The 14,370-nt window shown below is 35.7% G+C and overlaps 1 protein-coding gene across 1 annotated transcript in view; it reads left to right on the forward strand.

The window, feature by feature from the left end:
• Positions 1-13,310, forward strand: part of LOC141531701 (uncharacterized) — a 194,872-nt gene extending 181,562 nt beyond the window's left edge. The window contains exons 8-20 of the mRNA XM_074249637.1: positions 952-1,024; positions 1,579-1,619; positions 2,526-2,684; positions 3,238-4,236; positions 4,323-4,596; positions 4,686-4,954; positions 6,245-6,485; positions 8,184-8,315; positions 8,958-9,152; positions 9,853-9,915; positions 9,987-10,255; positions 12,529-12,746; positions 12,828-13,310. Of these exons, the coding sequence (XP_074105738.1) occupies positions 952-1,024; positions 1,579-1,619; positions 2,526-2,684; positions 3,238-4,236; positions 4,323-4,596; positions 4,686-4,954; positions 6,245-6,485; positions 8,184-8,315; positions 8,958-9,152; positions 9,853-9,915; positions 9,987-10,255; positions 12,529-12,746; positions 12,828-13,103 (3,209 nt within the window). The 3' untranslated portion in view covers positions 13,104-13,310. The remainder of the gene's footprint in view (positions 1-951; positions 1,025-1,578; positions 1,620-2,525; positions 2,685-3,237; positions 4,237-4,322; positions 4,597-4,685; positions 4,955-6,244; positions 6,486-8,183; positions 8,316-8,957; positions 9,153-9,852; positions 9,916-9,986; positions 10,256-12,528; positions 12,747-12,827) is intronic.
• The last annotated feature ends 1,060 nt before the right edge of the window (positions 13,311-14,370 follow it).

Below are 14,370 nucleotides of genomic sequence, written 5' to 3' on the forward strand. Positions count from 1 at the left end.
TTGCACTGTACTTTCTTACATATTGACATTTTTAAAGATATAAGCTCATCTCGATGTAACACTTATCAAGAGCTTTCATTTAAGTACCCACATGCATTTTGATATATTTTTCATATATATATATATATATATATATATATATATATATATATATATATATATATATATATATATATATATATATATATATATATATATATATATATATATATATATAAATATATAAAATATATAAAAAATTGATGTGAATACTCAAATGAAAGGTCATTTAATCTTTAAATTAATTTTCAATTCTAAATCCATTTTTTTTAATTTTTAAACGAACAATTTTTTTACTTCTATCCAATGAAAAATAAAAAAAAATTTGCAGGTTCTTTAATTAATTAAAAATCATTCAATCCTTTAATTTTTCACAACATACGTCATTTTCTTACAGAAAATCACATGATCGCGATTTAATAAAATAATTATCAGAATTTACAATATTGTCATGACGGTAAACGTTGAGTTCAGTCATGTCGGGATTGAGATACGGTGCATTTGAAGCATTATATGTTATTCCAGGGTCACGCAATCTTGTTCCATGTTCCATGCAAGACTCCGGACTAGTCGTATAGTCTGTTACGATCGTACATTACGAGTATGATTATTGTAAGACTGCTTTTTTCTTTTTTGTATGCTGTATTACGTGACCACGACTTTCGTTCAGTGGATATGTCTGCCGGGTTATTGTGGTCAGTCGATAATAGTTGTGGTAAATTATTTACGACATTAATTTTTAGCGTGAATCGGAAATTTATTTGGGTTTTATTCATCAAGAAACGGAATTTTATTATTTTTTTTTTTTCTTTTATAGAATAGATTAATTTATAATTTTCTATCGACGGCAAATAATTATAAACAAGTCTATCGTGACGAGGTGTAATAACGTCGCTTTGATTTGTGTTTCAGAGGGCAACAAGTGCCCGACACCAGGTTGTACGGGCCAAGGTCACGTGACCGGACTTTACTCGCACCATCGAAGGTAAGCAATTACTGATAATTAACTGACCGCTAAATTCGCTACCTGTCTTTGAAAATTGTAGCTATGTTGATTCAAATCGACGGAGTTTTTTTTAGAAAGTTAAAATAATTTTTTTGAATAAATTATAGAAAATTTTTGAAAAAATTGGGAATTTTTTTGGAAACTCCGAAAAAATTTTGAATGAAAAAAATTTTTCAGATTAAGGAAAGCTTAAGTAAATATAAACTGATGTGGATTAAAATAATTAATTTAATTATTTAAAAAAAAAAAAAATAAATTTATAAAATTTTTGAAATTTTTTACTGACTTAAAATTTTTTTTCCAAGAGGAATTTGTAATTTTAAAAAAAGTCTTTTTATAAAAAAAAATTACAAATTTTTTTTTATAAAAAATCATTAAATTTTGAAATTTAATAAAATTATTTTTCTGCTGAAATTTAATAAAATTACCAGAAAAAACCATCGCCAAATTTATCAATTACAATCCCTTCAAAATAATAAAAAACTGTCCAATTTTAAATTTTATCTAACCAAAAACTTTTCCATTAATTCCAGTTTATCCGGCTGTCCGCGAAAGGACAAATTAACGCCTGAAAGTGAGTATCAAAACTTGACAAACCAAAATTATTTTTAAGCGCATAAGTAGAGAAATTAGTGCATTGATTTTTGCACAAGTAGGTTGCCACTAAAGTTACTAACAAAATTCCCACGTTATCGCATAAAATCAAACCAAATTTAAAAAAAAATTTTTCAAAAAAATTGCGTGCGCGTGGGAGTGTATGTGCGTGTTAATTATTATTTTTTATCATTCACTAATCTATCATTTATTTCTTCATTTTTTATCTGTTACCACATTGTAAAAAATTCACACGTATTCTTTATTTGCTTTTATGTTATGCGGGGTAGAGAGCTTCTTGTTATGTTTTTTGACCTCTGTTCCGTCAACTTGGAAGGAGAACAACCCAGAACTGGAGATCACTTGCCAAGAGTTTCGTTTTTTCACAATTTATTTGTAGATTAAAAAAATTAGTTGCATTTTATTTTCTATCTATTGTGTTTTTTATTTAAACGATCGAGATCCTGACGACCGAAAAGAGACCCGGCATGCGCAGAATCAAAAATAATAGCCTCGATTACCAAATTCAATTGAGGATACGAAGACAACCTAAGACAGAATCTCCCAACTCCCAAAAACACTCCATCATTGTTCGGGATTCAAAATTTTACTCATTTTTTGTTACTCTCTACCCGCTCGATGTTTATTTAAAAAAAAAAAAAAAAAAAAAACATAGACACACTTAAAAGCCCTCTAAAGACTTCTCTGTTTATTTATTTCTTCCTTCTTAATCTTCGTATTCTCTAATAAATACCTCCCGCGCGTTACGTCTTTGTAAAATGAAATTAAAAGTTTTAAAAATAAATATTTGACCGATTCTGCGCGGCCTTAAGTCTCGTTAAAAAAAAAAAAAAAGTAATTTCGGCCTCCGTCTGGATTCTCTTAGTCCTGGCGATGCATGAGACTATTTTGAAATGCCCAACACCGGGTTGCAATGGTCGTGGGCACGTCAGCTCCAATCGCAGCACTCACAGAAGTCTCTCTGGTTGCCCAACAGCGGCCGCCAATAAGCAAGCATCCCGCGATTCCCGTCACAAATTATCAGGTTAGTCACTTTCACACGCGTAAAAATTATTTTGTTAAAATAACGAAAAAAGGGTGGGAAATATTTTGTAGTAACAAATGAGTGGGAATAATAAAGTGAATTAATAGCTCTTTAAGCTCAAAATACAACTTCGAGCTCAAAAATCTAGTTACTGTCTTGGAAAAATTTTTTTAAGAAAATTTAACTTACAAAATTATTAATTTTTCATCGAAAATAATTTAGCCACTTCAACAACATTTTTTTTACAAACTGACCGGTTTATTTTGAACCATTAAAAAAATTTATAACAATCTTGTTATTTCATCAAATCGATTTTTTTATTCAACTAAAATATTTTGTTAAACTAAAAGATTCTGCTGTAATAATAAATTACTTATTACAACCTAACTAACATATTAATTTGTTACCACAACATATTTCGTCCGAACAAAATTTTTTTTGCGTGCACCATCACTTGACAGCCTGTGTTAAAATCGCTCTTGTCTGCACAACTTAGCCACTACTTCCCACAACCCCCCACGAACTACCTCGAATAACCAAAACCTCCAAACAGTAACAGGAGTCCCGCCAGAGTTCATCAACACGAACCTGCTGCCGGGATCGATGGACGTGAAAGGCTATCCATTGTACGGCGCAGTGTCCCAAGAATCAAAGTCTAACGTAGTGAACTCACCCAGCTACGACTATTACAAAGGGCCTGGAATGCCAAGCAAGCCACCGAAGACTCCAGAAGACAGTTCAACGCGCGCTCCATCGAAAGTAATCCCCAAATCAGAAGTCTCGCCTCCAACGAGCTGCTGTAACAGTTTACCGGGGAGAAACCCTTCGAATTCGGATCTGCTGGTCCCCAAGACCGAGGAAAGCTCTTCTTGTCGAGTGAACTCGCCGCCTCTGCCTCCTCCGCCGGTTAGACAGCCGTACGACCCGTATCTGAACCAGGACTCGAATTCCTCGTCGATGTCCTCGATGGAAGCCATGAACTCCCGGCCTATCGGAGGTACTATCCATCATCCGGGTCAGCATCCGCCTCACCACGTGCTGCCGATGCAACCAACCGTAACGTATCCCATGTCGATGGTAGAAGACACGAGGATGTCACATCAGATGGCTCAGCGGTCTCCCTACGAGCCGAGCATGATGAGCGGGACTGCGACGTCTACCACCAACGAGGAGCTCTATCATCATCGGAACGCAGAACACAGGAGCTACATGCACCCAGTGAGCAACGGAATCACCAGGCCTGTGGTTACGTACTCCAATGACGTCGGAGCTGCGAGATACGACAATGTGGGGGCTGCCAACCATCGCCCTTATGATCCAAGCGCTGGATCCGGCTACGAACGGTATGACACCCAGGGATGCTCTCCCTTCCAGCAGCAGCAACAGCAACAGCAGCAACAGCTCCATCTCAGAGCGAACATGTACTACCTAGGACAATCTGGGATGACTCCTGATGAGCAGGAGCGAGCTTATCACCAGGAAGCTGCCGCTGCCCAGCAGCACCAGATGGCCATGGCTGCTGCTACGGGCGTGATGATCAAATCCGAGGACGGTAAGAGCAGTTCTGGTTGATGTTCTTTAGGAACATCGTCCAGCTTGATGGAATTCTTCATTAATGAACAGATTTTTGTGATTCAGTAAAATGCGTGACGACGGCCCAGGTCCAGATGCAGAAATCTGGACCCCCTACGTCGCCCGGCGGCTCCGTGATGGATCTGTCGACCTCCAGTGTGACGTCAACCAGTCCCCAGGCGCCGCCGTACGGCTCCAATAGCCTCAGTCCGCAGTACGGAGGGGGACAGACCGTCGGAGGCAGCCCTCAGGCTGCCGCCAGTCCTCACCTCACATCCAGCCCTCAGGTTCCCAGCCCCCAGGGACAGACGCTCGATCTTAGCGTCAATCGCCTTCACAGGTAATTGATTTTTTTTTATTGGTAGATAGTGTTTTGTAGATAGTAGATTGGTGTTTTAAGAATAGTCAACTGACTATTTATATGTTCAGCGGAGCTCCTAGTCCTCAATATTCGACGGGTCACGGTGAAGCTGTTCCCGTTCCAGTGGGTCCGCCTTTCCCAGCACCACGACCCATCGAGGAACAGACGGAACCCGTGGATTTTTCTACGGCTAATGAACCTGTTAATTTCAGCGGCGGTCCTGGAATCAGGCCTGTTGGCTTTCCACCACCCGGAGTCCACGCGGCCGCTTACAGCCGAGAGAGCACTCCTGACAGTGGGGTTTCTCATTACATGGATGCCTACAGAGATCCTAGTGGTGAGTTTTCATAATATTTTTAGCCTTTTTTTAAGATTAATTAAAAAAAAAAACAAATTTATTAAAAAAATACTAATGAAGATTTTTTGAAAAAATAATAACACTTTCAAACACAATCAAAAAACGTTTTTACTTACGGTAAAGTCTTAGTGACTTATTGCATACTTATTCATCAAAAGCAAAAAAAGAATCGTTGGAGTAAACAAACGAGCTCTTAAAAAATACAGCAGAGAAATGAGTAGCGAGTAGGGTAATAAATTCCAAGCGGACATTGAGCGTGGAAACATACAAGCTCCCCGAGGCTTGAGGGCCAGCAGCAAACAGCCGGTACTCTTATAGCATAAAGGTCAAAAAAAGGTATGCACGTGAATTACCATGGAGCTAAAAGTGAGAGAGCCGAAACGGGCGGCTGTGCCCCCGGGGGGCTGACCAGTGCTTCGTTACAAGCGTCGAATAAAAATTCGTAGTGAATGGTACACGGGCTTAGCAATAGACGCCAGAGCTCGACTCATTTCGTCTACTCTCACCACTTGATCATACACGTGGATACATATCGCATACATAGATATCCAACATGTTTTATAGAGCCTCGCCACCCCCGGTTTCGTTCGCTCACTGTCCCTTGCTCCCTTGCTCACTCGCCAGCATTTGAAAACACCGGAATGTTATATATCTCACTCGGCGTTTCCTCCCTCGCACACACGCATCATATTCTCATACCACTGCTAGAAACACGGGCATTGTTAATTATCAATATTTCGCGTACACGCGGCAAGAGTCCAGTGAGTACACTCTGACGGCAATATTGTCCATTCGTCCTACTCGGTTTTCCGTACGCGGGGGAGTAGTTATTGAAATTGAAACATTTTAGTACAACGTCCACGTCGGGGATCGTCATTTATACACCCCGTAATATATATTTACTCCCTCGGTGCTTCACTTATGATACTCTCAAGTAGACAACACACAAAACACCCTTTGTTCTGGACAATACTTCTTTGCTGAAGCTATCTAACAAAGGAATTTTTGCTTAATTAATCCAATAAAGCAAGAAGCTAGGAGAGATTCAAAATTTCAAGAAAATTGCTTGAATTATTTTTTTAAATAAGAAAAAATTTTCTTCAGTAATTTCTATCCAAAAATATGGAAATTTAAATTCGTATTTAAAATTGCAATTTTATTTCAAATTCCTCATCAAATAATTATTTATTTAGCAACTCGCGACTCCACTCTTAAAATTATATGTCAATTTATATAAATATCTAAGTTCCTAAAATTAAATTGTTTCAGCATACGGACCAATGAGCCCGCACCCAGGCTACGGAATGACAGCCGTCCAACCAGAGTACCCAGGAAACACATACACTCCTTACCCGACGGCGGGCTACAACTGCGGAGGAAGCTACCCAGGTGGACCAGTGACCTCTGGATACCAGATTCCAGCGGGCTACAGTCCAGCCCCTTGCTACAGCATGCCTCCTCCTCAACACACCATCGGAACACTGGACAAGCCCTCGGGCAAGGATGACGGGTAAGGACACCATCAATCGAATTTTAAATTTCAAAGGTCGAAGCGTTAATTATCGCCCGGGGTAAACTATCAGCGTAGTAGGCATTCTTAGCGCGTCGATAATCCCGCTCCGAAGCTAGCCGTTTCATCGTGCCCGTGATATACGAACAAGGCATCATGCTAAATCCGTGAGTACAAGATAACTTGTAGGTTCAGTTAATACAACGGAAACTCCCACTAGGACGCTGGTAGTTGATCCTGGTAGTCGAGCACCACCACCACCTTACACTCACTATTACAGCCACCTTCATTTCGTTAATTAAAGTAATTACTCTTCGTAGCCGAAAGTGCCAACCTTATTCTAATTGACGTGAAGCTCGGTGGTAAGAGGTCTAAGGTGCTGCCGGTGGTGTTGGTGCCGCTAGATATAGTTCCAAGAGTAGTGAGGGTGCACTGGTGGCTGATCCCTCGAATAGGAGCAAACGCAGCCTCGATAAGACCATCAGAGGTTTTGGATTGGGGAGCTGCTATGAACAGTACGAACCAGAGCATAATCAATTGCCACCAAGCTGGATTATAAGACTGAGAAAGCTCGGGTTGTGAGCTCGGAACACATCGAACTAAACTCCTGCGTCTTTTCTAAAATTTAACTTCCGAAAATTTAATTTCCTAAAGAAATCTACGAAAAAAAAATTCTGCTGGACAATCTTCCAAGCCATTCAGTTCATACTTTTGGATTTGGATTCCCACACCAACCTACATGGATTTTTTGGTATGGGTCTTATAAAAAGTGCCACTAATATCGTTCAGGAAATTATTTAATAGATAATTTCTGCCCGAAGATGATTTTATTAAAAGTTTACTGGGCAATTTATTGGAAAAGTATACTTGTGGTGCCTCGCGGAATCTAACTCAGTGTATAACGATACTTTAACGTTATTAATGGCCAATATGAGCGACTAATACAAGAGGAAGCTATTGGTATATAATCGATGCGCTGATTGATAAAAAAAGTCGGGAGTTATGAAAAAATAAGGTAAATGTCAATTTTCTAAGCTAGGATATGAGAAGCTCTCGGCTCCTTGTAGAGCGCTTGAGACCAAGTGGAAGCGGTATTCCGGTGGAGGAATTCGCGGCGTGATTGCACTCAAGACCCCGGTCGGCGCTCGGTTTTCTGGAGATCCCACGGGGCAAAGAGCGTGCGGTAAGAGAGTAGCTTCCGGATGACCTAGGAGTTTGCTATGTCGGGGTGAGGGGCGCTAGTGGGATAGGCCCTCGGCAATATCGCGGGCACTCAAGGGCCATCGAGGTCTCAAGCTTTCTCGTAACTCGAGAACGAGGAGACGACGAGACTCATTCGGACTGTTCTCGGACGCTCGAGACGCCCAAATATCGGCATGGAGTTTGCAAACTCCCTTTTCTATCTCTTCCAAGCTAAACACGCTCGTTTTCCTTGGGCTCTTATGAAGGTATAGACTATTCATTTGCTAGTAGTCTGTATGGAATTTAACATACTCTAGTGGCTTTTCGGGTTATCATTGAGAAAGAGGAGTCAAGTTCTTTATAAAAATTTCTACAAAAATTTATTGGTCAGCCTCGACCATTTCAAAATTCCAATATTAATTAACAAAATAAAAAATTTTATTTTAATTGATATTAATTAGAAAATTGAACGGATAATTAAGTTTAAAATTGATTGGTTAATATCTCGGTGTGCAGTATAAATGCGAAGCGGCAACCGTTGAGTAACTCAACCCCCCGTGGCCGCGACGGCAAGGAGTTGATTCACTGTCCGACGAGCTCCTGCGACGGCATGGATCATATCTCGGGGAACTACGCTACCCACAGAAGGCAAGGCTATTATTGAATTTAAAATCAATAATAATAAAAATGTATTTTATTTTTTTTTTTTTTCGGCTCCCAAGCACGAGTACCCTAACACCTTATTTTATTTTAAAGTAGATTTATATTTAAAATTTTTAAATGCCTGCCTCAAGTGGGCAGCGAAGTAAAAAAATGCCCGAGTCGAATTTATAGAGAAAGAAACTATAAATTATAAATAAAATTTAAATTGACATTTTTGTCTGATTAATTATTTAAAAAATCAATATTTGATATTGGATAAAACTGCATAAATTTCCATTTAAATTATGACAATAATAGTTATCATAACGATCGATTAATTTTGCCAGAATTTAGATTCTAAGAGAAGAGATGTTAACTTTCGAATTAATATTATTATTATTATTATTATTATTATTATTATTATTATTATTATTATTATTATTATTATTATTATTATTGTAGATTTAATGAGGCAAGTCGCGAATGTGCATGTTTGTGTAATTATAATAATGGATGCTGGTATTCATATGGAAATTTACGGAGAAGTTTATGGGATAAAAATATTTATAATTGAAGAGAGAGAGAGAGATAATTGGTGATGAGTAATAAATTCATATTTATAATAAACATAAATAATAATGGTTGCAGTTTATCGGGATGTCCTAGAGCCGACCGCTCGCAGATCCAAGCTCACTCCCAAGAACTAAAATGTCCGACGCCCGGATGCGACGGGTCAGGACACGTCACAGGAAACTACAGCTCACATCGAAGTCTATCGGGATGCCCACGCGCTAATAAACCTAAGAGCAAGCCTCGAGATGGACAGGACTCAGAGCCTTTGAGGTTTGTATTTTCGAAAGAATTTTTAATTTCTTAAAAAATTTTTTTCCTTAAAAATTTCTTAAAATTAGAAACAAATTTTTTTTATTTTTAAAGAGGCAGCGTAAATATTTATGTAGTGGATTAATTTATTTTTTGATTAATCGATAGACTAATTCTACTGACAGCAAATAACAATTTTAAATAATCAAATTGTCTTGGTAAATTTAGAAGATCAAATCAGAGCAAAAAAAATTTTTATAGAATGTTACACGCCCTCACTTCAACTAAGCTAGTCCCCGATTACTTACGTCACAAAAATTTTATCTAATTCAAGTCTAGTTAAATATTCCTCGCAGAACAAGATTAAACCTCTAGAATTAGTTAAAAATCAATAACTATTTTTATACAATAATGTTTTTCTTAAAAATGCGCTGAAGTTCTTATTATTGAAAATAAAGTAAATTTTCAAAAAAAAATCTAGATTAATTACACCGAAACATTTAACACAAATGATAAATAATGAAGATAATGAATTAAGTACACACGAAATACTTAGGTTGGTTAGTTAAACTAAGAAGGGTAAGAGGACCCTCATAGAATCAGTCTAGATAGAATTTAGTTTGAGTTAAAGCCAAGATGCTGACTAATATGTCGTGGTTTCCGCTCATTTCACGCTGTCTCCTTGTGGACTAATGTGCGGTGATGACGCTTCGTACGCTAGGTGTCCAATACCAGGTTGTGACGGGTCAGGACACGCCACCGGAAAGTTTCTGAGCCACCGAAGGTAATTCCTCACCCTCTTTCTCCATCAGAGACAAGATAACAAAAATTTCACACTTTTTATACTTTTTTCAGTGCATCGGGTTGTCCAATAGCGAACCGCAACAAATTGCGAGTGCTGGAATCCGGAGGGACGGTCGAGCAGCACAAAGCGGCAGTTGCCGCGGCCACGGCGATGAAGTTCGAGGGTGTTAACTGCCCGACACCTGGGTGCGACGGAATCGGGCACATAAACGGGTCTTTCTCGACCCACAGGTCCCTATCGGGGTGTCCCATCGCCGGAAACACCCTTCGGAAGCCCAAGTTCGAAGACATGACCAGCATGTACAGCAAAGGAATCACCGGTGAGGAATAACAGACATATCATTTAAATCCTTTTAGATTATCCTGATTTTAGAGTTCCGGGTGGTTAAATCGATACGTAGATCCTGTCGATTTATCATGCTTATCTCGTTACATCTTCGGAAAGTGATTCGCTAAATTTTCAGGATCATCTTAGCTGGAGAAAGGGGAAGGACTTTTTTTTTAATTTTAATTCTACACTTGAAAATTATTTGATTCGAGAGAAATTTTTATAATTAATTATTATTAATAAAATTTTTTTTAAGATAAATGGTTGTCTTGATTCAAGAACGAGCCTTCATTCAAAATATCGAAAAAAATTTGTAAGACACTAATTTATCACTTTAATTTATTTTTAAAGGCTTAAAAGACTTATTTATTGATAAAAAATTAGACAATAAGATTTTTTTCTTTAAAATAGTAAAAAAAATTATTATAATAACTTCAAATTTGGAGAAATCAAAGGTTATTCTCTTTAGAACATGATTTTAGATCTGCGCATGCGTTAAAACGGTTCCAGCGCATGCGCGAAAACTCCGCGGGAATTTTAAATGGCAAATTGATAATTTCATTTATTTTTGACTTGTCTGTACATAAAAAAATATTTTAAACCTTAAAAAATTCAATTTATCATAAAAAAAAATTTTAAATTTTAAAAAATGTATCAAGAAGAATTATATTCAACAATCTTTTCTTCAATTGTTAAATTTCTTGAATTTCTTCGAACCGAATATCTCAAAATTAAAATTTCAAAATATTTATCTTGAATCAAATAGCTTTTTTGAGTGTAACCTATCATACCATCACCTTGTAACTATTCCATGCAATGATGTGCTGTCATACCAATTAAAACAAACCAGCTCCTAATTATCTTCATACTTCAACACGTCGTTATGTTGATTTTATTTTATATTCAGTAATTAAATAATTTATTTATTATTTTATGGATCGCGTATCGAGGATCATTTAAAACAACATCCACGTCCATTAAACTCCATTTTAAATTCCACGGATAAAGTTTTATTTTATAACTTGAATTCTACTCTATAATTTTAATTAATTCTGCACACAAGGAAGAAATGAAGAAGATGCTTAAATAATTTTTAGTTGAAAGAAAGATCAATTTTTGAAATAATCTATTCTGATTTATTCTTGGGATCACGATCAGCTCCTCCTTTCCTGTCATTGAGCTTTGAGGAGAACATTTACTTTTGAAGGTAAGGGACTGACGTACTCGCCATATTGTTTATGTGTTTTGTTATTTATTATTATTATTATTATTATTATTATTATTACTATAATTATTATTATACTTTTATCGGTGTTATTTATTATTTTAAACGATTACACATGTGTGTCTCAAATGATCCGAGTGTTCATTTATTACTTTGTTGCACCTTTTTTTTTAAGTAGTATAAGTCAACACTCGGACTCAATAATGGTATGATGGCACCTCACGCTATTCCTTATCAAATATATGTCCTATTTTTTTATAATAAAATTCTTCCTTTACTTCCTATTGTTTATTTTAATATGACAAGGATTCGCAGCGATTTGGTTTAGTAAAAGTACTAATTCATTTATTTTTTTTTTTTTTTAAATAATCATTTTTACTGTAACATAAAATTTTTTTTTTATTAAAAATAAATGTTTAATAAATATAAAAATTCAAAAACATTTTTTTTTTCTTTAAAAAAAAACTAAATAAAATTTTTTTTAAATATATAATTTAATGATTTGATTATAATTAAAAAAAATATATATATATTGTCAGTAATTAGTGCAACTTAAAATTTGAAAAAAATTTTTTCTATTAAAAAAAAAAGGAAAATTAGTACTTTTACTTAACTATTAAATTAAAAAAGAGTAACGAAGTAAGCACGATCGATCAACAATGACCCAACTCGCTGTGTAAAATAACAACAATAATACACAAATATATATATATATATATATATATATATATATATATATATATATATATATATATATATATATATATATATATATATATATATATATTTTTAACAAATCCAACTCCAGACCCGATTATTTGCTCGCTACATTTCGTGTTAAAATACACGCCTTGTGTTCCCCGCACTCCTCTCTGATCATAAGGGAGAGGTATATCATTACAATGCTTAAAAAAAAAATAAAGCTTATCATTGAAAAAAAAATTAAGTAAATGCCAGCAGGTCTCATGCATTCGTAAATAATATTTTTCCCTCTAAAAATAAAAAATAAAAATCTAAAGGGGCTGGTTGTATTGATTCAGGGGTGGACGCCGGTGGTCCAGCTCAGGGTGGTGCGTTAGGCGCGGGACAGGGAAGCACGAGTGCTAGTGGACCTGCTGGTGGTCAGGGCGAGGACCTCTACACTCTGGAGGCGGAGATCACCGAGTTACAGAGAGAAAATGCCCGGGTCGAGTCTCAGGTCATGCGATTGCGCTCTGAGGTTAACGCTATGGAGAACCATCTGAAGCACGGAGAGAAGGTAAATTTTTTTTCTTACTAACTGTTGGTAATTTATCAGCTTTTTTATATATTGTTATCATCACTCGGGTTGTCTTTCCAGGAAACAACGAGCATCGCCCAGAGGAACAACCATCTGACGGACTATTACCAGTCGCTGCGCGATAACATGATCACCTTCTTGGAGCACGTCAGGATACCCAGCGCGCCTGGTGGTCCGCCTGAGAAAATGGGCCACGAAAATTTTGACAGTTATCTCACTAAACTGCAGACTCTTTGCACACCTGACGGTTACTGCGCTGATGAAACCAATCGACCTACTTATGAAACTGTCAAAACTGCACTACAAGATTTTACTGTCTTGCCGACGCCCATCTGAGACCATCAGTCTCGCGGTTGAGTCACGCAATTTTATCATGATTGTTGATTTATTTTTCTTTTTTTTTTTTTTTTTTTTTTTTGTTATTTTAGAGCAATTTTTTATGTTATTTTTTGGAAAGTTTTTGAATATTTTGGTTAAAATTTTTGTTAAATTTTAATAATTATTTTTTTGTGGACTGATTTAAGTCTTGAGAGAATTAGAGAATTTTTTTAAATAACAAACTAAGCTTAAAAAGTTATTTTCAAAAAAATTATTGTCATGAAAATTAATTTAGCAGATATTTGATAATTTTTTTAACAAATAAATTAGAAAAAAAAATTGACAATTCGAAATTTAAAAAAATTAAATATGCAATTTTTTTTATTTAAATAATTGATTTGGAATAAATTTGTTGAATAAAATTATAAAATCATCAAGTAAACTGCTAACTTAAATCTAGATGTCGCTCAATTCAGAATTATTAAATTCAAAAACTATCAGAAGTCTGCTGATTTTACGATGATAATTTTTACACTAGATTTTTTCACTTACTTGGAATTATTTGATAAAAATTCATTATTCCAGAGCTTAGTCGATCTTAATGTCACACTTTTATGCACTTACATTAATTAATTCACGTCACTTTATCACTAAACCTTTAAAAATCAGGAGAAACCGTTCCAAACATTCTTAACCGTCATGCACCGGGTCGCCATTTTGAATTGCTGCGCGCGCAGCTTTTTCAGGCCTTAATTTTTCTCTACTTTTTTAAATTAATGTATTGAAACAATTAATTTTATTAAAACTAATTTAGCAGACATTAGATAATTTTAATAATATTTTTGACAAATAAATATATCAAAAAAAAATTTTTTTTTAAAATTGACATGTCGAAATTTTTCGGAATAAATTTGTTGAATAAAATTATAAAATCGTCAAGTAAACTGTTAACTTAAATCTAGATGTCGCTCAATTCAGAGTTATTAACTTTAAAAATTATCAGATCTGCGGATTTCACTATGATAATTTTTACACTAGATTTTTTCACTCACTTGCAATTATTTTATGAAAATTCATTACTCCAGAGCTTGTTCAGTCTTAATATCACATATTTATGCACTTACATTAACAAATTAACTTCATTTTATCATTAAATCCTTTAAAAATCAGGAGAAACCATTTCGAACATTCTTAACCGTCATGCACCGCGTCGCCATTTTGAATTGATGCGCGCGCAGCTTTTTTAGGCCCCAATTTTGAAATTAATTTTTTAAATTAATAAAAT

Source organism: Cotesia typhae, unplaced genomic scaffold, assembly GCF_013202065.1.
Source record: "Cotesia typhae breed Kobodo isofemale line unplaced genomic scaffold, CoteBio_Ctyphae contig_50, whole genome shotgun sequence".
Classification (NCBI taxonomy): domain Eukaryota; kingdom Metazoa; phylum Arthropoda; class Insecta; order Hymenoptera; family Braconidae; genus Cotesia; species Cotesia typhae.